This window comes from Genypterus blacodes, unplaced genomic scaffold (assembly GCF_046128005.1).
Source record: "Genypterus blacodes isolate CSIRO-AG114 ecotype Tasmania unplaced genomic scaffold, CSIRO-AGI_Gbla_v1 ptg000021l_1, whole genome shotgun sequence".
Classification (NCBI taxonomy): domain Eukaryota; kingdom Metazoa; phylum Chordata; class Actinopteri; order Ophidiiformes; family Ophidiidae; genus Genypterus; species Genypterus blacodes.
The window spans coordinates 3,435,141-3,457,957 of NW_027466834.1; the positions used below are offsets into that span (position 1 = coordinate 3,435,141).

General features: G+C 44.6%; 1 protein-coding gene across 4 annotated transcripts; it reads left to right on the plus strand.

Annotated features, from left to right (window-relative positions):
* Positions 1 to 1,522: 1,522 nt before the first annotated feature.
* On the plus strand, positions 1,523 to 22,550 carry siah1 (siah E3 ubiquitin protein ligase 1). 4 transcript variants are annotated; one of them, XM_076142197.1, is made up of 6 exons: positions 1,523 to 1,676; positions 5,867 to 5,969; positions 15,045 to 15,101; positions 19,432 to 19,613; positions 19,756 to 20,052; positions 20,201 to 22,550. In XM_076142197.1, the coding sequence occupies exons 2-6, from the start codon at positions 5,921 to 5,923 to the stop codon at positions 20,570 to 20,572; spliced, it is 957 nt and encodes a 318-aa protein (XP_075998312.1). In that variant the 5' UTR covers positions 1,523 to 1,676; positions 5,867 to 5,920; the 3' UTR covers positions 20,573 to 22,550. The 4 variants fall into 4 exon arrangements, with proteins under 4 accessions (XP_075998312.1, XP_075998313.1, XP_075998315.1 ...); XM_076142198.1 differs by having other exon boundaries at positions 5,874 to 5,969; XM_076142200.1 differs by lacking the exon at positions 5,867 to 5,969.
* The last annotated feature ends 267 nt before the right edge of the window (positions 22,551 to 22,817 follow it).

The following is a 22,817-nucleotide window of genomic DNA, read 5'->3' on the forward strand; positions in this document are numbered from 1 at the left end:
ACACAACTGCTAGGCTAATTAAGTACATTAATTGATTGATAAGTTCTGAGCCTCTTATACACTTTGTTTAAAATTAGCCACAATGCTATCCCTGTACATCACGTCATCTCATCTCTGATCATATTCATTTACTACCAAAATAGTCAACATCAAGGCTGTGCTCTGTGCTGTCTTGCTGCCATCTATGCCTCATTTTGCTGTTGCTGTCAAACTGGGACAATGTACTTGCATAACCAGTCCGTCCTCATAATCTCTGCACTGTAGCCCCTCCCACAATACCCCACCCATGCCACCCTACCCACTCTATAGTCTGACATGTGGGGGAGGTTATACTCCCTTGTGTCTGGATTACTATGGAAGAAGTGACATGACCTCTTAATCCCGATCTCACCCATTTTCATGGTTGTTCACTAACGTGGTTGCATCATGCTGCCACATATCATGTACATTATATTTACCATGTGTTTTTCATCGGGTTGTTTCAAGAAATATTTGTTTTCGTAGGAGATAGTGGGAGTGCTTTGTCAACACAACAGTAAAACAATGTACACCCAGGCTAATACTTCAGCCTGGTTGAAGGACCGAGACCTTCAGCTTAACCTATCTTGTCCTCCCAGCCAATATTTGCATACAACCACCAATCAGCACTCAGTTCCACTGCTCTCAACTCAATCGTACAAAGTCTGCCAGGACTTTGAGGGTCACCATTGATAACCAACTAACCTTCAAAGAACACATCGCTTCGGCCTCTCAGTCATGCAGATTTGCCCTGTTGAACATCAGGAAAATCAGACCGACCTACAGCTCCTACAGGCTTTTGTTATCACCTTACTAGCTTCTTGGCTCTTGTTGTTCTCTCCAGACTAGATCTTTGCTTCTTGTATTCAAATCTCATATGTACGTCTCTTTGGATAAAAGCGCCTGCCAAATAACCAAATGAATATGTAAAGTAAAACAGCTCTATGATTTGCATTATGATCAGGTGACAAAGCAGTTAATTAATCTCAAATTAAAATACAATAACATAATAATATGAAAGGGGGTGCACTGAATGGCGGGACATACTTTGTATAGTAAAACCTGCAAAGGATGTAGGTTATACAGATAATGTATATGACCAAGTTATATCTCAAAACAGTACATGAAGACCTCCAATCAACCTCTCCTGTCTGGCTTTATTAATGTAAAATGTTGGTATCTTTTAAGAGCGTCCTAACTTCAAAATCCATTTCCTTGCAAAATGCGTTGACCTGGGTTTTAATTTATAAATTCGGAATGGAAAAATCGTCTTCTCTCTACATCTGGGAGGAAAAACTCCGGGAAAAAAAAGACGATACAATTTTGAGATGAATATCAGTCTGTTGAGAGATGTCAGCCATTCACCTCTTATACGTGTCAACAGTCAAGTCAGGAGGAACCATCTTGATCGGTACTTCTATCTTCGATGTCGTGAGCTCGTGTCTGCGATTCGTGCAAAGCGCGCCCCCGCGGTAAACTTCCAACAACTGTGCGCGCTCCCGGTGGTACTTAACGCCAGTCGTCGGGTCTGTGCTCCAGCAGCGCTAATGTGTGCACACCGAGCTCCATGAAAGACGACACAGAAACTACATTTGTCAGTCAAATCATTATATATCCGCCCGTGTTTCTGCACTGAGATAAAGGATATTTCGTCCGAGGTAAGCGGATGTGCCACGGATGCCGAAACACAGCGGCTTTTTGAGTGCAGTGTGTGTGGGGAAAACAACAGATATTAGCTTTCTAGCTAATGCTCGCTGCTAGCTCGCTAGTATTAGCCGCGCTGGTTTATCCGAGTCGCTAGCTTGTTTGGCGTCTTGGCGCGTTTAAATTGCACACTTATCTGTATTGTTCTGACGATTGACACGTCTTGGGGGCCAGAATGTGACCAGCCAGTGTTGAACTAGTGAAAAAACAGTCAAGACAGCAGCTCTCTTGCTTTTTCTCACACTCGCCAAGCTAACAAGTTACCGAGTCAGCTCGTATGCTCCGGGTGCTGCTTCGCGGCAGGACAAGGCCTTGCATGCCTGTAACGCTAGCTGGCTCCGCCGCTGTGTGCTGGAGCAGACGGACCGTTATGCTCTGAAATCGGGTTAGTTTTGGGTCACCAGGCACTGACGTTGGTTTGTGTTGCAGCGTTAGTGCCTTAGTGTAGTGCTGTGATGGGCTGTAGAGGAAGTGATGAGTAATGTTTACTCAAAGTAGCGACTGTGGCTGGTGTGAGTGTGTTTAAATGTTTGACCTGCCTCACAGGGGAGGACGAGTGAATGTCAGCTTTTGGATGTTACTGGTGATGAGTGATGGTATTGATCTGCTATACTAACGGTTCGTTACTGTTTACTGTTGTCATCCAGTGGGCACAGGAGGTATATGTAAAGTGGTGTGGTCTTATTGTAAGTTGGACACCTGTAGGCAGTATATATATGCATACTGCTCTCTGCAATAACACTATGACCCCACAGTGAAGGCTCTGTGGCTGGGTGATATGTGTAGGTCATATGGAGCTATATATTGATGTGTTTTATTATTGCTTTCACTATAATATTGCAGTTCAATGCTTTCATTCAATGGCAGGACCATGTCAGTTTAAACATTTGCTTTTAGTTGTCACAGTAATAACTAAGACACTAAGTGCTTCAGATTTTTGGACAGTGCACTTTAGTAAACAACAATACTGTAAATGCACTAGATTGAGCCATGGGCAGGTTGATTGGAAAAAACACAAGTTCCTCAGTACTTTAAATGGAATTGAGTGCCCTGCAAATGTAAGCAGGTATTTAATGTATTAAACAGCTGACTTGTTTTACAATTTCATTCCCCTGATAAACTGCTTAACATTAAATACGAAATTAGTTGTTGCGCCTGTAACAGGTGAATGAAAGGAAAGGAATTACAAATTGACTCAATATCTGAGTGCCTGAAATGCAAACAACAACTAGCTTAGTTACGAGAACACAAACCTGACAACACACTCTGGCTTAAGTAAAGCCCAAACCGTTTCCACACCACAGTTCCCTGCCTGCCACGTTCACACACCAGTTCTTCACTGCTGTCCTGGGCTTGAACTACGACAGAAGCTCAGTAGACCTCGGCCTTGTTTGTGTAAGCTGCCTTGACAAAATCGAAACCCCGCAACTGGGTTTAATCGGTATCATGACGCTGGTTATCAACACACTTTGTTAACACCAGTGTTCTAAATGCAGGGACGTGCACACTCCCATAAAAGGGCCAGTGTCTGCAAAGACCAGCCCCATATTTAACTTTAGAGTGGTTTGAGTATATATGTGTCAGAGGAGCTTGTGTGTGCATTGTCCTATTTTTTTTAATTATTTTCTGAAAAGTGTACTGAGACATTCATGTCAAATGCACTTCAAATAAAGCTGATTTGATTTGTCTTCAGTCTCCATTACTGTATCTCGTTAATTGAACATCATCTGTGATAAATACCTTAAACTACGCATCATTCTCAAGAGGCTTCATATTTCTGCCCTACTAAGCTCCAATATATGCTTCTACCGACTAGGCTTGCAGTGGAGCACAAGTTACCGTGGTGACAGAGTGCCATCAGTAGTGTGGCAGCTTTGTGACATCTAGAAATCAAACTTGAGCCTGAACTTGTCTGGTTAACCCCTTAATCACTCTTGGTAGCACAGGCCCCAGCTCTGCACTGAGTTAGTCAGTGTGGTCTCAGTCCTGTCACCTTGACTCCATTTCTGACTATGATCGGTAAAGTGTGACACTGATGCTAGCGGTGTGGAGACTTTGTGACAGAGCCGCTGTACTTCTGCATTTTGGTGCTCATGGGAAGGTGGTAAATACCAAATGGTAATGTGGTGAATATGAGGTCAGTGCGTTCCAGCCCCAAACCCCGGACTATAAACATGTAGTTGCAGAAGATTGTAGTACTGCTTTTGTTCTTGTTTGTACAAGCCAAACAAACTAGATAAAACAGAACAACAAAAAGTGCAGTGGGAACAATATGGTTCGGGCTGGGACGCAGAGCACTTGTGAATGCATAATGAGAACACGATTTCAGCCTAATTTAGCCAGAGAAGAATTGCAGCCAATTGGGTGAGTGTATATGCATGTCTGACATGTGAGTTTGAAAGTATGTGTGTGTGTAGAGTGTGACTGTGGAAAGTTGTGCCTCCTACCCAGCGTGTTGCACGATAAACTCATAACCAAGAGAGGCAAGGCAGAAGCTAGAGCCGTTTGTAGCATTATACCATTGTGTGTTTGAAAACTCAACATTTGGCCTTTGGTGATGGGAGATAAGGGTGAAGAAAGAGATTGGTGTCTTTAATTGTTATCATTGAAGTCCATAGGCTTTTGCTGGCTGAGATATTGGAGCCGATAAAGGAATACATAATGGAGAAGCAGACACATTTCATCTCTGATTGTTAGATGTAGACCTGTAAACGTGTTGATGCAATTGAAATGAAGATGCCATAAATGCTCAGATAGTGGTAATTTACCTCTATGAAAAGAGAAGTTGTCCATTATTTGAGATCACATCAGTCGGGCCTTTGTTTCTGATGTTCCCTGATGGTGGGAGTTGATCCTAATTTAGTCAGAAGCTTCCCTGTGTTATGATCATCTGCGTTTGCTTATTCTGCTGTTGGCTGTCAATGCCAATTCAACATGTATTTGTGTACTGCAATGTCATGTCTGCCATTATACATTTAGCATAAGCTTTAGCCATTCATGCTTTAATGCCCAGTTGAGATTTTCATACTTATTCTGTTGTGTTGCACCACAGAGCAGTATGACACGCTGGAATGACTTTAAGCTTTACCTTCTAACATTCTCAGTATTGAAATGATTTGTAGATATTTTTCTCTTTTTGAGATCAGAACAATGTTGTAGTGCAGCAGTGATACTTGTTTTAACACTGGGATTGTTTTCTTACCTATGAGATGTTTATTTGCAAATGGTACCACCAGGGAGGTTTCCATGGCGGTACATCCAATAGACGTTACCTGCACTTCAACCTGATTACTTTCACCAGTAACTGTCTTTCAGAAAGGTCAATGGAAGACCTGGTTCCACTCACCAGGTTACGGGACTATGAGATACCTGCCTAACACACTTAGACTGGTGCCGGATCAACCTGATTACCTGGACATGTAGACCCTTAATTGGGTTAGACATTTTTGAGCTTGAATGTTTTTGCTTCGTATATGCGCCTGACGTCCGCAGGCAGAATCAAATGGAAATGCTGCCAAATGTTGACCTCGGAGCAAACTTTCAGATGATTGCATTGAAGCGTTGTTGACAATGATAATTCTCAATATTACAGCCTTTTGTTGCATTTCACTTCCTCTGCGCCCTCAATTCACACATGCTTAGTGATGAGGACAAATGCCTTTTCACACGCTCTAATGATGTCAGAGCCTTCTGCAAAGAGAGCAATCGAGTTACTGACCAACTGCATGTATGTTTCTGCCTTAACCAGCTTGCTGTGCTGCATGTAAACGCACTGAATGTGAAAATGACTGACGTTTTGTAAACGATAGGAAAGACTCAGTCTGAATATCATAATACACAGTCAGATGTGACACCAGAATAGCTTTTAGATATTTGGATGATTGTTAAGCTTCTGTTTTTATATTTGCAATTTAACAGTATGTTTGCACTTTTCTCAAGGTGCCACTTCAGTTGTGTATTGTTTGCTAAAATTGCACGATGTAATGCATTAACAATAACATTTTATGTGTTGCTCTTTTTCAACCGTCTATAATAGAGCAGTAGCATTGTAGTTCAAATCGTCTAAAAGGTCACAAAGTAAGAATTCTCCTGTGTTAAATATTGAGTCAGGTTCTGTTCTGTCTTGAATCTTTCTCGTTGTGAGAAATTAGGCTGCCAGCTGCTGCTCCATGTCCACAGGTGGGATGTTCTCCGCCTGATGGACCTCAATCTTGTTGGATCACAGCAATATTGTGACCCTATTGCAGGTTAGAAGCTTTTTTTTTCTTTGTTTTGGTTCCCATACATCTGCATTAGCTTCTCTGCTCAGCATTAAACCCAATATCATCAGTAATAACCATCTTTGGTTCTGGGTTGTCATTTATGTTCAGGGTTTCTCCTGGCTGAATAACCAAAAGTGAAAAAAATGATTGACATTTTCCCCCTTGTTTTTTCACTTTTCAAAAGTATCCAGTATCACTCAGCATTATGCATTGTGTCACGCTGAAATGTTGGATTTAATATAAGCTTATATTTTTGCCTATATGTTTGCCTGCTGAGGGTTCTTGTTACCGTGGCAGCCCGTCCTGCTGTGTACATTTCAGGGCAAAACCTACCATTTGACATGTTGTTCTGTAGTGAGAATTATGTAACCACATGTGTCTGCCGATGGTCCAGTGAGCAGTGGCACAACAAGCCTCTGGATATAATTGTGATGTTTGATGTGTGATGTATAATTGTGATTGTTTACCATTATCCCCTGATAAATGCAGGTATGCGTTATTTGTATTAATTCACTTTGATCAACTGCATATTAGGTTGTATTTGAGGTCATTGACAAGTCATTCTCAAGACCCAAACTTGGATTTAACAAATTGTACTTAAAATATGTTGCGTCGTTATTTTTAATTATACAAGAGCAGTAACCATGTTTTAGCTCAATTAGTAAAATGCCATATTTTTCAGATTAGTTTCTTGTTTTGTGTTTATGAGCGTAGTGCTGCTTGGGCCAAAGTCAAATTATGATTGACTGACTTGGAATGTAGAGAGCAATTCTTCAACAAGGCAGCTTTGTTAGTCAAACATATTGTGATTCACCGTATAGTGCATTTTTAGATTTGAAAAGTAAAATACAAAATTTATGTATAAATAAATCTTTAGAGAAATGACATCACACAGGTTGTACAGGTCATGTGACGTAAACACAACATTGCAGTGAATGTTGTCGTACCCTGTATTTGATGCAGCCCATTGACCCAGAGTAAAGGTCGCTGTGTTTATACCTCCTCCTTTTGCCCACACTGGAATGTGGCCTTTTGCCATAGAGAGGTGTGTGTGTGTGTGTACTCCCACTGTGATTAACACATAAGTGGTGAACGAATACAAATTTTGACTTTAGCTGATAGAATGGTTGTTTAACAGGAATTCTGTGCCCAAAACAAGGAGTACTTAGACTTAGCGTGTTGATAATGGGATGTGTTTAAGATGGACACATTCAACGTGGTTCTTTGGTTCTGCACGGCTCTAATATGCGACTAATTTGACCCCTCGTACACCATTTTAGATGAAGATGAATTTGCTTGTATTCATGTTAAAACGGAGCACTTTCCCAGCAGTTGTTGGATGGAACTGCACCTTTGACCAATGTATTGTGCGTGTGAGACTGCTTGGCTTGTCAGCTGACTGTGTCCTTTCTGCTCTACTGCAGCATATGTCCAGTGAGTAAAGCTCAGCCCCACAAGAATGACAGTTGTTCCTGCCAGCCTGATGCTGGAAGAGTTGATGGTGTGTGTGAATGAGATTGCAAGTCACTCTTAAGCTTTGGGTTGGTTAAGTAATTCTAGATGTGTTAGTAATACCAAAGGGAGTCCCTGCTCGCTCTCCCACTCGCTTGTGAACCAAGTCGTGAGTTGGCTTGGTGCACGTCTGTGTGTTTGTGTTGACACAAGGTATGAGGCTTTTTGTGTGTGTGGAGTCGCTCTGCCCTGACGTCTCGGCTGTGTGCAGCTTCACCATGGTAACAAGTTGCTAAGCTGCACTGTTCCATCATTCTTTACCTGTGGTGGAAAGAGTAGCCTGCCAAAGTAAGAGAAACATAACCTGCTAAAGGAAATGATCACTTTTTTTTCATTCATGGATTAAATTTGGGGCCATGCTGACTGCTATATCCATTCCTTGACGCCCTATATCATAACCTACTGTAATGTTTGGCATGCCACAGCTGGCAAAACCCAATCATTGACCCTTCAGTATACGCACCACGTTGAGGGAGATGGTGTGCAGTGACCTTCAGCAGGGTCACCCATGCTCAGATCTATGGCCCCCTTGCATTATCAGGTGTTCTCTGTATCTGTATAAGTCATCTGGATAATAATAGCCAATGACCAGACTTGCATGAATACCTTGTATCAACATATATCCTTGTTATCTGGATATGGGATCTCAGCAGACAGGCTGTGTGTCTGAAGCCCATTCTTCCTCTTTGCTCCATGGATAATCATTATCCATTCATAAAGTGACATAGCTTTTATGCTTGGGCTGGCACTCTTCACATTCCTGCACCAGGTCTCCATTGACGCGGGTGATGTAGGCTTTGCATTAGCATGTGGTTACTCGTAAGTAACAGAGATCCAATCATAGTGTGGATACTGGTTAGCAGTCAAATCGCAATGCCTTCTGTAACATGTGATCTTATCTGCTTACGTGTTCCGATAACAAACTGCATGACAATGCAAGATATAAATAGTAAGCATACTCCTGATGCATAAAATATTAGTCGATGTTGCCAGGTGCATTTTATGAAATTGCTTTGTTCTGTTGTAGTTCTGTGAAATGCAGCTTTAAGCTTATTTCTGGGTCTTTTGTGTTTGTTGGCTAATGCTACTAGATGTTGTTTAGCTGCAGCGGTCAATCAGAGCTCACAGCGATGATGATTGAGATGTGCCTGTGTGTTGCGTGTATTTCCATATTACTTTTCTGTGTCATATATGCATATAGCTTGCTGCATCCTGCTCTTGTTGACTCGGCGTCTGCATTTGTTCTTGTCCAGCAACCAAATCTGTCCCTGCACAACGAGGCAGGGGAACACTTAAAAGCTAAATGTGGTACATTTTTAATTAAGGTATTCAAGAATCATGATTTGTAACGGAATCTGTCTTTTCTTGCTTGAGGACCAGGATTGTGGGAAACACCACTCGGTCAAAGTATCTGCTGATGAATTGCTGCTTGGTCCAGATGGCTCATTGTTGCCCTGCCCCTTTAATAACATACTTTGGCTTTGGCTACTTTCACTAGCAGTCTTTTTGTGTGTGTGCATATATGTGTGTGCGTGCACATGTCCCTTCTTTCTGCCTATATTTGTGTGTGCTTGTGTGTGGCTCTCTTCTTTTTGGTTTTTGCCTACATATGTTTATATTGTCTGGTGATAATCTGAGCAGATGCAGCGTAAAGCCGCTGTGTAGCGCCGTGCAGCTGGCCGCAGCAGTAAAACCAAGCAGCTCCTTAAATAGCTGCTCACTGTGCTGTCTGTCATTCCCCTATCTGTCCAAAAATAAGATGCTGGAAGGCAAAAAAGTAGCTTCAATCATGTGATATGTGTGTGTGTGATGTAACGTCATGGTTTAGGACACAAATGTGCTTATTTTATTTTTTATTGTATATTTTTATCAAACAATTGACAAGACGATGCACATACAGTTATAGGACATTTTGGAGATTGTTTTTATGCAGAAAGAGGGGGGAAAGTAGAGAGTGATAGAGAGAAGGAAAGAAGGTTGTAAAACTATTATTATTGTTGTTTAACTTTTTTCCGAAGACCCTGAGGTGAAATAGTCAATACAGATGTGCTTGTTTAATATAAGCAGTCCCCCGGTTAGGAAATGAGTTACGTTTTTCAGTCCATCTTTAAGTCTTAATTTGTATGCAAGCTGTAATTAAGTAGGTTCACATCTAGCGTCAATTAGTCTAACGCACACATCAATGTTCATGTGTGTTACATTTCCCACAGGCCGATATAGTGCTGAAGACCTGCAGTGCAACTCTTTTAGTCAGCCCATTCGTTAGTACACCATAAGTAGAATTTCTGATTATAATAATAGGCTCTACGGAGGTCAGTCCGTGAATACGTGGTGTGCATTCGTCAATCGTTCCTGGCACTTAACAGTTTATTATTCAGACTTTTATTCTTGTATTTGACCCATCAGCTCACAAACATTGTGCCATTCTCATCATGATTCAAACCGGTAAATGTGCTGTCAGTTTTGAATGAGCTACAGAGGAATTAAAATCTTGAAACTGGACTTGGTAGAGGTATACGTCAGCACAGTTTGATGATGAAGATGAAGAGGGAACTGTGGAGAGGGACTGACTTCCTTCAGTAAAGGCTTAAACCACTGAATGCAGGTGTATCTCCATTGCTTGTTGGATTGCATTTAGAGCCGGCCGTCATCCAATGTGCATCTTATGTGTGAACGTGACCAAAGTGTCTCTGCGTCTGTCTGTGTGCGCTAAGCTAGCGATCACTTTCTCCCGCTGGCAGATCCAGTGATATTGTAGCTTTATTTGGCTTCTTTTTCCTGTCTCAAGCCGTTTAATGTGTCTGTGTTTTTTGTGTTTAGAGAGCACGAGTGTGTGCAAGGGCGGGGGAGCCTGTGCAAGAGCAAAAAATACTTCCAGAGCAACAAATCACTTTCCACAAGGGGTGCAATCCTACTCACTGACAGTCAGTTAGCATTGCTGTTGTCTTGTGTTCTGTAATTGTGGCTTTTTAGCAGATAGATCATTTTATAAACTCACACCATATGCATGTTTAATCCAATGTTTGTTTTTTTGAGGCTGAGATATCGCTTGCAACCCTCCCCTTTTACTCTGTGGCAAACTGTTTGAAAGCTGTCAAAATATGTTGGAGGGAGAAAACTCAGCAGTAAGAAAGTGAGGTACAGTGTCAGGGAGGGCAGCTGGTGGTACAGCCTGCAGCCAGACAAGGATGAAACCTGATCCTTGCTCTACCACATAGCTGGGTGGAGGCAGGGAGGGAGGGAGGGAGGGGGCAGAGAGAAAGAAGTACAACTGGGAGAGAGAGAGAGGGAAAGAGGGTGAACGTCCACAAAGAAGAAAGGAAGCAAAACATACAGGCTTTGGGTTGAGACAAAGCAAGGAGGAATCTGTGTTTAGAGAGAAGAGACAGAGGGAAAGACAGACAGATAGAGTTCAGGTTGCGTTATAAGCACTAATGTGTTTTGGAGTCGGATAGAAAAAAATTACAGTATGTGGTCGACCAGGGAGCGTCGAGAGGGAGAGAAAGGGGAAACGCTGGTTGCGAGTGAGCATGCTCTGTGAGGGCTGACATTGAATGCCAGACGCGCTCTCGCACACATGCACACACCCAGCCAGCAGCAGTGACACCGACCACACTCCAGGGGACAAAGAGAACGCCGGGATAAAAGAGCGGACAGGAGAAAACGTCACAGCGGGAGAGACCAGCTGTCATCGATCCTCCTCGTGTCAACTTTCTTCACCCGGGACTTCCCCTCCTCTCCCTTGAGCTACAGCCTCCTCGTTGCTCCTCTGTGTCTTTTGTTCCTGTTGTGTCACCAAGGCAACCAAGAGAGACGACAACGGCTTTGTTTTCCAATTACTAAGGGTGATTCCAGCGACTGTTTGATGCCGAACATCCTTTTTTATTTTTCTGGAAACTTCAAACCAGCCCTTCTTCAGCTGTGGAGTTCTGATTTTGTGCCGCAAACCCTGCAGAAGTTTTTTGGACGAGGATCTATGCGGGATGTTACAGAGCTGCAGTGCTAAACTTACCTTCCCTGAAGATCTAACATCTGGAAAAGCCAAAGTGGAACTTGCAAAAGGATAATTATTCAGCCAGGAAGAAATAGGAAGCCATGCTGAACTCCCCTCACAGTTTCTTCAGGTCTTTCTAGTGGCTGATTTGAAGAGGCCAGGGGGGGAGAGGGGGGGCAGGTGGTCCACATGGACTGTCTGCAGGCTGTAGATGGGTGTGAGAGAAATCATCCCGGCTGCCCGTTTCTAAACCCAGAACGACTTGCTGGATGTGCATTGGCTCAGGAGGTTAGTCTCACAGTTGCCTCCATTCCTAACAGAAGAGGAGAGTGTTGTCATTGAGATTCTTCTCATCTGGTGTGTGTCTCACGGACTGTTACGTTTCTGGCTCCCTGGTTGCTGTTGTGTGAACCAGCCCCACATTCTTGCGTTGCAGCTTGCTCTGAGCCCTCACGAGCACGTCTCTCTTACCGGTGGACCAGCGGGAGGAAAGTGTTATGTTATTCTCTGTTTTGTGTTATGTTTAGTGCTGCAGCAGCAACAGTGTTTGGTTTCCATGGAAAAGGCCAGAGGAATATGGCGATTAGGGGCTGGATGAGTTCTCTACCTCTATGTCTTTGGTCCAAGTGAAAGCGAAGCCGGCTAGCCTAGCAGTGCAAGCTCCGCCCTGGAAGTCCTTGTGTAGAGTCTTCTCCTGTGTAGCCACCAGGAGCGTGCACAGGGCTGAAGGTGAATGGCCATTATAACAACAACACACACCAAAGCACACTCACATTTGGACACATTCATCCTGTATCAATAGCTTAATTTGGGTGGTCAACTGTCCCTGTGGTTACAGCCGGTCTGTTTCACAGTGTTGTAAATTCCCGTGCTGAGACCGGCTGTAGCTCTGTACGCAGCAGGCAGATAAATAACCCCTCTGTCTACACCGAGCTCAGCTAGCAAGAGTCAACGCTTGGGACAGAAAGTATGTTGAGGTAGTTGTGTATGGGTGTGTAAAGAAGCCACAGTGTCTGCGTTGCAGATAATGCATTGCACTGTGTATGTCCACTGAATGTGTGTGTGCACATGCGTGGGGCTTGAGGTCGGCAAAGAATGGCGTGTTTTTGTCTTCCGGCCCCTTGGCAGTGTCTGTCCATGTGCTGCCTCCGTCTCAGGCGTCTCGTGATATTCTCTCTATATCTTCTCCCTTTCTTGCTGTTATCCTCTCCATCTTGCCATGGAGCTCCCTGTGTTTCTTCCATGCTTTGTGTACTTTTCCAATTATCCACAGCTTCTAGCACTCCTTCCAGCATCTCCTACAGTATTTGCGTCTATGTATGTCGTCTTGTGTGTACAGATCCTTCGTGTGTGTGGGTGTGATGTGCACAGTTTCTTTTAGGAAGGCAAGATGTCCTTTGACTCTGATTTGTCATTTGTGTGGATTTTCCATAATTACCAAAGGTAATTCATTGATAAACCAAACAAGTTAATGACTCGATGAGAATATACTGTTGATGCAGTACAGTAACTCAGAGGCTGTATTCAGACCTATTGTAGCTCATTTGAAGCACTTAACCTAGAGCCTTCGTCCCTTAGATCTGTTGGTTTGGGTATCTGTGAACACCGTAATCGCACTCGGGTCTGGACCAAACCAACCAGTCACAGACCACAAGCTTGTGCTGTTTGTTTTGGGCCGCTGATAAATGTGATCACATGAATTGAAAGCCAGCCAAGGATGGTCTGTGAACATTATTCACTGAATCTGAACAAGGCGAACACTACAGGTCTGAATAAAGCCGTAGCAGGTTATCATACGGGACCATTCTGTTTCCAGTCTGTAACTCAGTGCGAGCCACAATTTTAGTACAATATTAGTGTCTGCCATCACTCTAAATGACAGACAGACAGCAAGATATTTGTGTCTTCTTGTTACGTTGTTCTTGGTAGCAGCTGCCGTCTCCACAAGCCTGAATAGCAGCTACACTTGTTTCTGGGTGACTTCTCTTGTCACGACTCACAGTTGTACCTGTTAGACGACGCTTCTGAAACCGATCTTCACTTCCAGAAGCTCAACGTTTAGACTTTGTCCCTATTTACGTGGATCATATCAAAAATGCAAAGGCATTAGTTTGTCGCAAAATAGTGTAAAACTGATCTTTTAGTTTCATAAAAGTGTTTGTATATAGATGACAAGCTCTTGGATTGGAACAACCTTTGTTGTAGATATGCTTACTCCTCTAAGAGCATTATGTGGAGTTTACACAAGCTTCTCCTCACATGACTACATCGGTCACATGATGGGACCTGTGTATATTTACATGTAGCTGTTGTTAAGCTAATATTTTCATTAAGAGAAGGTCACATGACCTAAATGTAGGTCCCTCTGATTTCTCCAATGATGAAATCATGGATGGAATGGAGTCATTAACGTAGAATGAACGGTTTAACACAGAATTGCGTTGACTTTGGGACATTTTGGATGAAATACTGCTTAAGAAGAAAGGTCAGACATTCAAACCCAAGCTTCCAGTTAAGGTCAATGAGTCATGAATCTCATGGCTGACTGGACTCCAAATATACGTACCTCGTGAAATCATTAAAACACACTCACTCAGCAAGTTTTTGAAACCACTATAAATGGGAGTGAGGGCACTGATGATGCTTGAGGTTGTGGTCCTCCTCGTCTCCTTCTATAGATCACACACACTGGTATGTTTCATCTAATTTGTTTTTATCATTTTTTGATTATAGGGTGGTTTGTTAACATCCTTGGTTAATGATATAAAAATAAAGGACTCTGCAGGTGTTTATTTCTATAGCATTGAACAACATCAGGTGGGAGAGTCTGTAAAAGTGCAATGCTGTGATCTCAATGGCAGACGTGTGTAACTCAGGGAAACGTGTTCTAAAGGATTAAGTGGCTAACTGTCAATCCTACTTGGACCTGAAAGCTAAACGCTGAGGTGCATTTGAGATTGACATTATATATTCTGATCCTAACACAGCTCTAAACCAGACTAACATGGACGAGGCTCTATGAAATATCAATCAACTGTGCTGGGAATGCTGACAATGCAGGAATCGGTGGGAATTTACAAGTGCGGCCTAATGTGTGTTCCATTAGCTGTGCACTAAGTGCCTTACATGCATTGATCCAAGTTTCACTCCATACAGCTGCAGTAGTTTGCCGTCATCAGCTTTGATCCCACGCCGGCACAGCTGTCGTGGCCGTCACCAGACAGTGCAGTGTCATATGCCAACTGGCTCGAGCGAGTTAACCATTGTACAAGTTGCAGAAGCAGACCATTAATCTTGCCAGGAAGGAGGATCTTATATCCCAATCAGTACAATTTCATTCAGATCCTTACCTCAATGCTTATTGTCGAGACAATGAAGGGTTAAAAATTAAGGTTTCATCAGAAAATGAAGACTGGCGCTGATATAAACTAAAGAAACATGTTGGGTTCCGTCACGGCAGTTTGCCCCAAACCATCTGGCCGGTATGTTTTCATGTATTACCATTGGTCCTGCTTATTAACTCATTAACCTCCAATCTGTTCTTTGTTTTTCAGAGGTCCCCACATTTCAAGAGGAGAAGAAGGCCTTATTTGGAAATCTTATGGACGAAGGTGTGTATTTCTCTTCTTCAGTTGGTCTCCATGTACCTCTGCAGTTTTGCCCCATGATGATGATGATGGTGATTGTGGTGGAAATAACCAGATGCTAATGTCTGTTTGGGTTGCTTGGATTGTCCTGTCTTTAGCTGATGGAAACATTTTAACGGCAGCTTCATATGATTTGAGCTTTAGCTGTCACTCAAACTACTTCCTACTTTCAGCTACAGAAACCATTCAGACATTGGTCAGCACTTGGGGCTTCTCTTTCACATGTGTAATGGCTTTTGAGTTTAAAATGCTTCCCATCTGAAGCCATTCACTATTAAAGTACATTCATATTTCCGTCAGGCCCTTCACACCTTCAGGCCCTTTCAGGTCAGAAACTGTTCAAACATTTCTCAGGACTTCACACAATCTTTCAGGCACCTCTTCAGCATTCGGCCAATCCTTTAAGCAATTGCAATCACAGCAAATGCATTTCTAGTGTATCATTGGTGTTGAGTGTAAAAACACGCACAGGTGGCAGCATAATGTGTCCTGGTGTTTCCTCCTCCTGAGCACCAACCACTGTGTGCCCTGTTGCCCATTGTGTGTTCTCCATCATCCACCCCCCCTGCCTACTGAACACAGAGCAGTGTGTGCCTGTTGGCCTCTATTTATCAGGTTAACTGACTCACTCTGTTTCCACCGGCCCCCCACCTCGACACAGATCAGCACCTTTACCACCTTTTCCGTCTTGTTTTTTTTGTTTTTCCTCCTACCGTTTCTTGTGCTGTTTCCTTCCCTTCTTGAGTGTGTGTGAACCATTTAAAGGGAACTGATAGCATTTGGTGTATGTATAAAGCTTCTCTTGGGAAGTATCATCCTAAATGAGCTGCTATTCTTCTTCACTTGTCACACTGTAAAACTAAAACCCCAGAAGCCGTACAAGCCATAAATTGTACGGACTTTAAAAGCCGTTGCTAATCTAACCTTACAACCAAAGACGCTGGGCAGTGCTCTTCTGTACTTGACTGTTATCTCGGTGATATCGCCGCTTAGCCCCCATGTGCCGGCTGAACAAGTGATGCTATGTTTATCCCGCCGCATGCTCTTTTTAGCTAGGCATGCAGCTACTTGTCGGAGCCTTACATGCTGCCAACCAGCTATTGTATAATGTCAAAACCCCACATCACACCCAACAGTGCGTAACAGTCGACTCCCTTTCAAATGCACAGAGCCTGTTTGTCCTTAGCGTCGCTCTGGTATTGCAAATGGCAGGTTCCTGCAACGTCGGTGGCATTTTTGCTTATGCAAATCCCAGGAGTGTGTTTCGTCCCCGCGAGTCAGAGGCATCGCGCTAATGACATCATGTCTGCTGGCTGACATGGCAGTGGATTAGTGAGAAGCAGCAAACGTTGCTCTCCTGCCCACCTTCAGATCATAAACTGATAATGTAGCGTTTACCCTGAACCACTTCAAGGCCTTGTGAATTTAACGCTAATCTAACACTTTAATTTAACACTAAAGAGTTGAGAGTGGCGCCGTCATTCATCAGTTGCATCACTTTTTATGTTCACCATTACTTTAGCCTAGTTATTTCTCAGTAGAGGCACAGGGGTTAGTCATCCTCCATCTTTGCTCTTATTTGAATCTAAAAGGATCTTTCCACTGACTTGAGTCTCCAGCTGTCATGTGTTTCCTAAGTGCAGGGCAGCGTGTGTTTGACAGCAGCACCCATCAGCCACACCCAGACCAAACACCCTCACACAGCTGGCAAATATCAAGCACAAGACTTCATCTGGGATCATTCGCTCGCCCAATTGACTTCAGATGAGGCTTCACATGGACACGTGAGGTCGTGCTTACAGGTCATTAGTCTGAGGTCCAGGATTGGGCTGAGCTTGATTTCACTTTGCTGTCCACACATAAACTTTAAACTTCTCCTCAAAGTGATTTTATCCCAATTCCACACAGTTTAATACACTTTATTAAGGACAAACAGCCATACCTCATCCCGTAAAACTGAAAACTGTGATGGGGACGTGATTTGTAGTGGCCGTTAGTTAGCCGCCTGTTTTCTTGTCGTACCGTACCTTCAGTCCCGAGTCCTTCAGCCTTGCATGCCGGCTGATTGTGACCCTGTTTGTGGCCCAGCTGAGTGTCCTGAACTCATTTCATCTCCACTGCTCTTAGTGCCGCTGCTAGCGTGCTAACCGGCTAAGAAGGCTATTTATAGCTGTGAAAGCATTATCTCCATCACAGCAGATGTGTTTGGAGGCAGGCGGAGGCACGGCTCGCCAGCATCGTCTCCTAGGAGCTCCTCTCTTTACCTCAGCACTTGGCTCATGGGCGCGCAGACATGCAGACGTACGAGAGGAAGTACTCTGTCTGCTAGCAGCGCTGCCAACTACCAACAGCCATGTTTCCAAGTCACGATTCAGACTGACGGACTCATTAAATTCAAAAAGGGGTCAAAGAAATCTCAAACGGCGAGTGGCACATTTGAAGTCTTGTTTAAAGAGCAGAGTTGCTCACGTCTCAGCACAGCCACACCCAGAGACACGGCAGCGTCCTCTTAGCTCTGCCTCTCGTCCCTGCTCTGTGTGTCCCTGTGCTCTGCCTGTCTGGAGGCTATAAAAAGGATGAACTCTGCCAGGTAGGAGAGCAACGCACAGCCTCCTCCCGCCCCACACACACACACACACACACCCTTTTACTGCCCACAAACGACAAGACCTGGGAAACGTCCTCCTCCTTCACTCTTCTTCCTCTGCCTTTCTGCTGCTCATTTGAATGTCGCACTTCTCTTTTGTCTCCTTTCTTCTTCAGGAATTCCTCTATTCCAGCATTTGGTGTCAACTTTCTATACTTTTCTCTGGCTTCTGCATTTGTTTTTGGTTGCTATGGTCACAATTTTCTTCTTAAAAAGCATCATCTCTCCTTCATTCCTTCGATCTCCCCCTTATCTCATAAGTCTGTCATCTTCAGTACCTCCCCCCCTCCCCCGCCTGCTGACTCCCCTCTTTAATATCTGCCTATTCTCGTGCCAAGTGTTTATTTCTCTCTACCCTCTCCTTTCCACTGCTCCACAGGCCATCCTATTCTTAACCATAAATCTGTTACCATAGAAACCTCATAGCAGGAAAGGAAACAACACACACACACACACTCTCATCTGAGTTCACTTTACTATCTGGTTGTTGGTGTTCTCACATATGTGGCCATGAAATCCCCTGTGGCAGTCATTTATTGCCGGGCCAATAATGGGTACTGCATGTAAGGGGTGTGTGTCCGGAATGTTCCGTCTGATGCTTCAGAGAGACCCAGCACGCCGCTTTAGTTTACTCCATGTCCCAAATTCGACCCAAATGTTTGGATACTGATGACAAAACTGGTGACGGCTGTAAGTTCTATTGGTTTGAAATGCAAACATCATGAGGTTGCAAAAGTGACGGAGCCTCCAGCAAATCGCACAAATAATGAAGTCTGATAAGAGCGATGAGCCAACAGATACTGCTGAGTGAGTCATAGCTGGCCTGGAGAGGTTTGAGACATGTGTCTAACCACGCCGAGTGCCTGTTCAGCAAGAACCATTGGCTGTTGTATGCTAATCAGTGTTTTATTGATAACACCTGTATCTATGATGACTGTGTTCACTTAGTCACAGCGGCAGACTGAAGATGTGTCACTATCAACACTGCTGATTATCACACGCCACTCTGGGATTCTGAAGTGTTTGTGTGTTTGTGTGTTCGACGGCCAAATATGTGACAGACACTGGATTAGCGGAGACTGGCTAGAGGCGGGAGGAGTGAGTGAAGTTGTGTAGAGGGAAGTCGCCTTTTCCCACAGTGCAGCATTTAGTTTGCCGCGAGCCAAATTCAGGTCAATGGAGCCACAAGCAAACAAAAGTCTAACCTGATGATGACGCAGCCTCACTCACCTGATCGCCTCATGACCTCTGTGTGTGTGTGTGTGTGTGTGTGTGTGTGTGTGTGTGTGTGTGTGTGTGTGTGTGTGTGTGTGTGTGTCATCTGTACGAATGAAGTGCAAATGGAAGATGCAGTGTCTGCCTGTGTTGCACATGAAAAGGTGGCAGAAGAGTTTGAATCACCCTCATTGGCTTAATTGTCAGAAACCAGCGAGAAAGAAATGGCCACTGTAGACCAGCAGTTACAGTTCTGCTCTGCAAACCCTCTGGCACACACACACACACCACTTGCTTTCCCTTCTTATCTTTCTTTATTGCTCTAGTTTCGGTGATTTCTGGTTCTGGTTTTCATTCTGCGCCGTTCTGTAACTGTTGCACATTGTCATTTCCCTCGGGCTAATAAACGTTGATCTTATCTTATCTTTACAGAAATGAGTCGCCAGACCGCCACCGCGCTGCCCACAGGAACCTCCAAGTGCCCCCCCTCCCAGCGCGTCCCCACGCTGTCGGGCACCACGGCCTCCAACAGCGACCTGGCCAGCCTGTTCGAGTGCCCCGTCTGCTTCGACTATGTCCTGCCCCCCATCCTGCAGTGCCAGTCCGGACACCTGGTATGCGGTCCGACCTAGAAAAGAACTAAGTCATTGAGAATTGTCCTTTTAGAATTATCTGAGGTCATTTTGAGTTTCCATGTGCGTTACATAATTGGTTTGCAGTGTGATCTAACTTCCCTCTGCCCCGATCCCCACCTAGGTGTGCTCCAACTGCCGGCCCAAACTCACCTGCTGCCCCACCTGCAGAGGTCCCCTGGGTTCCATCAGGAACCTGGCCATGGAGAAGGTGGCCAACTCGGTCCTCTTCCCCTGCAAGTACGCCTCCTCCGGCTGCGAAGTCACTCTGCCCCACACCGACAAGACGGAGCACGAGGAGCTGTGCGAGTTCAGGCCGTACTCCTGCCCGTGTCCCGGCGCCTCCTGCAAGTGGCAGGGCTCGCTGGACGCCGTCATGCCCCACCTGATGCACCAGCACAAGTCCATCACCACGCTGCAGGTTTGCCCCCAGAACACACACAAACACACACATGCTTCAGTTGTATGTAAATATTTAATCCAATAAAATAGGTTTGAATCTTGGTGACCAACTCATCTTGATTGGCTTGTCTCTCTCTCTCTCTCTCTCTCTCTCTCTCTCTTTCCAGGGGGAGGACATTGTGTTCCTGGCCACAGACATCAACCTGCCCGGCGCGGTGGACTGGGTAATGATGCAGTCCTGCTTCGGCTTCCACTTCATGCTGGTGCTGGAGAAGCAGGAGAAGTACGACGGCCACCAGCAGTTCTTTGCCATCGTGCAGCTTATCGGAACTCGCAAGCAGGCGGAGAACTTTGCATACCGGTTGGAGCTCAACGGGCACCGGCGCCGGCTGACCTGGGAGGCCACGCCGCGCTCCATCCACGAGGGCATCGCCACGGCCATCATGAACAGCGACTGCCTGGTATTTGACACTTCCATCGCACAGCTGTTCGCCGAGAACGGCAACTTGGGCATCAACGTCACTATATCCATGTGCTAAGAACTTCGGAGAAGGGGGCTAAAAAAAATTGCAAAGTTGTTCAGGGGCATTTTTAGGGGTCAAGTGAGTGGACTCCACGTGACCCCCCTCTCTGCCTCACCCCTTGACACAGACATGTCGAACTGATGTCTGATTGGGCAGCTTTGAGGCCCAGGGGTGGGGTGGACGGATGGACGAATGGACGGACGGATGGATGGGAATATGGATGAACACATGGACATAACTGTTTAGTGGCTATAGACTTATAAACACACACACATGTGAGAGTCGTGCAGTCTCTCCTCTCTTGGTAATAAATGTGGACAAACTGAAAAGCTGTCGAGTCAAACTTGCTCGTCACACTCGTGTTTCTGGCTCTTCATCACTGTTTCTCTTCGGAGCGGCGATGTCACCACCAACACCCACACCTCTACTCCCCCGCTGTCATCTCTCTCTCCCTTTCTCTCTCACTCACACTCCTTTCCTCAGACATTTCAGCTCTCTTCCCCCCGAGCAGCCTTTTACTCTGCGTATACTAGAGAGGTTCCATTAACATTTCAACATGGACTCCCAGGCAGTGCTGGGTAGCCTGCCAGCTATCGAGCTTTCTACCTTCTGTTTGTAATCCATCTCATTACCCACCAGACCTCCATGGGAATTTGTATGAAATCACACCAGGACTATTGCTGTTCTGTCAAAGCTATGGGACATGGCTGTCCCATCCATTCTGCACCTACGCTTAGTGAAGACTGGGACAGCAATGAATGAATTCCTAAGTTCCCTATCACAGAGTCTGGCGTCCTGGACCGTAGGTATGTATGTATCTTTGCCCTTGGTGGACGCAGATGCTGCTGGCCGGGACCGGAGCCTGTATCCGTAGGTAACCGTGCTCGGGCTTTCTCCTTCACCCATAGATCATTGCTGACTGTAGCACACACAGAAGTAAAGGCACCCAGGAATGTCCAGAAGCTTGAATTTTACATTAGTGAAGCTGTGGATGTCTACACGTGTAGCCGTGACGAAGACCCTGAAACACCAGTTTAGCCCAAACTGGCTCATCTTGGATCCTTACAGCTGCTTTATGGTCCAGACTGAAGTACACACAGTACAATGAGTTGCGTGTTGGATGTTCCTTCATAGTGGACTGACGTTGATGCTCATGAGGACAGACTCTTCTCTCGTGGACATGGATGTAAGAACGCCCCGTAGCTAAATGAGCCTTGGAGTTTTTTTGTTTTTTTTTTATTTTAAGGCAACAGTACGGACATGTACGTACACACATACACACACACACACACAAGCACCTGTTCCTCATTTAGCAGCAGGTGGGTTGAGTTGGTGCATTTGGACAGAGGAAAGAGTTTGTTTTTACAGGAAGACACTGCATTTCAGTTGAGGTGAAGCTAGAGCTTTGCATTTGGGGCTAAATTCCTCACATCTGTTTTTTTTTTTGTTTTTTTTTTTTTAAATTCTTTTAAGTTGCCCCCCTTTTTTGTATGACAAGAGACGGGAACAGAGAGAGAGAGACGGAGAGAGAGATGGACATTTGGCACGATGCCTGCTCACTTTCTCCCTCCTCATATTGGATGTTGCCTCCCATTTCTCGCTCTGTCTGCCAGTGTCAGCCTCAACCACTGATTGACTGATCACCCAACCAGGAACGAGGGACAGTTTATACTGTTACAATGTTGTTGTTATGATTATCTTTTTTGTAATGACTTTTAAAAACAAAATGAAAAGGCAATTGTAAAAACGTTGTGGCTAAACTTCAGTGTTTGTAGTCGCTCTTGAGAAGGTTTTTGTTTCTGAGTTGGATTGTTTTTTCTCTCCTGTCTTTCTGTCCTGTTTGTGTGGTAAGTCTTCTTTTTTTGTTAATGAGGAGGGAGGGAGGTCAAGCCAATCATCTCTCCCTTTCTCTTCAGTAATGTTGCTGCTTTCCCCTCAACTCCTTGACGTTTTCTGTTTTAATTTGTCATTAAATAAATCTATCTTTTTCATACCTGGTGCCACTTTTATCTTTGCTTTTTTGTGTACAGCAGAGCCTTGTTCTCGCCGCATGTCTGACCTTAAACGCTCTCGTATCGCTACATGCATCTCGGCTCCATACCAGGTTCAGGTACAGGAGCTTTTAGAGGCTTTAACATGGATTGGTTGGTTTCGTACGGGTCCATTGCAATGACTGGCGACATCGATGCTTAATAGCTCACAAATGCTCTAACTTGCATCATCATATTCATTGTGTCCGTACATGCTTAGAAGTTGCAAT

Bases quoted from the DNA above. Each gene is read 5' to 3' on its own strand.
- siah1 (XM_076142197.1), top strand. From the start codon at position 5,921: ATGGACCTCAATCTTGTTGGATCACAGCAATATTGTGACCCTATTGCA. The intron at 5,970-15,044 runs GTTAGAAGCTTT...TTTGTTTTTCAG, and splicing joins ATATTGTGACCCTATTGCAG to AGGTCCCCACATTTCAAGAG. The intron at 19,614-19,755 runs GTATGCGGTCCG...ATCCCCACCTAG, and splicing joins AGTGCCAGTCCGGACACCTG to GTGTGCTCCAACTGCCGGCC.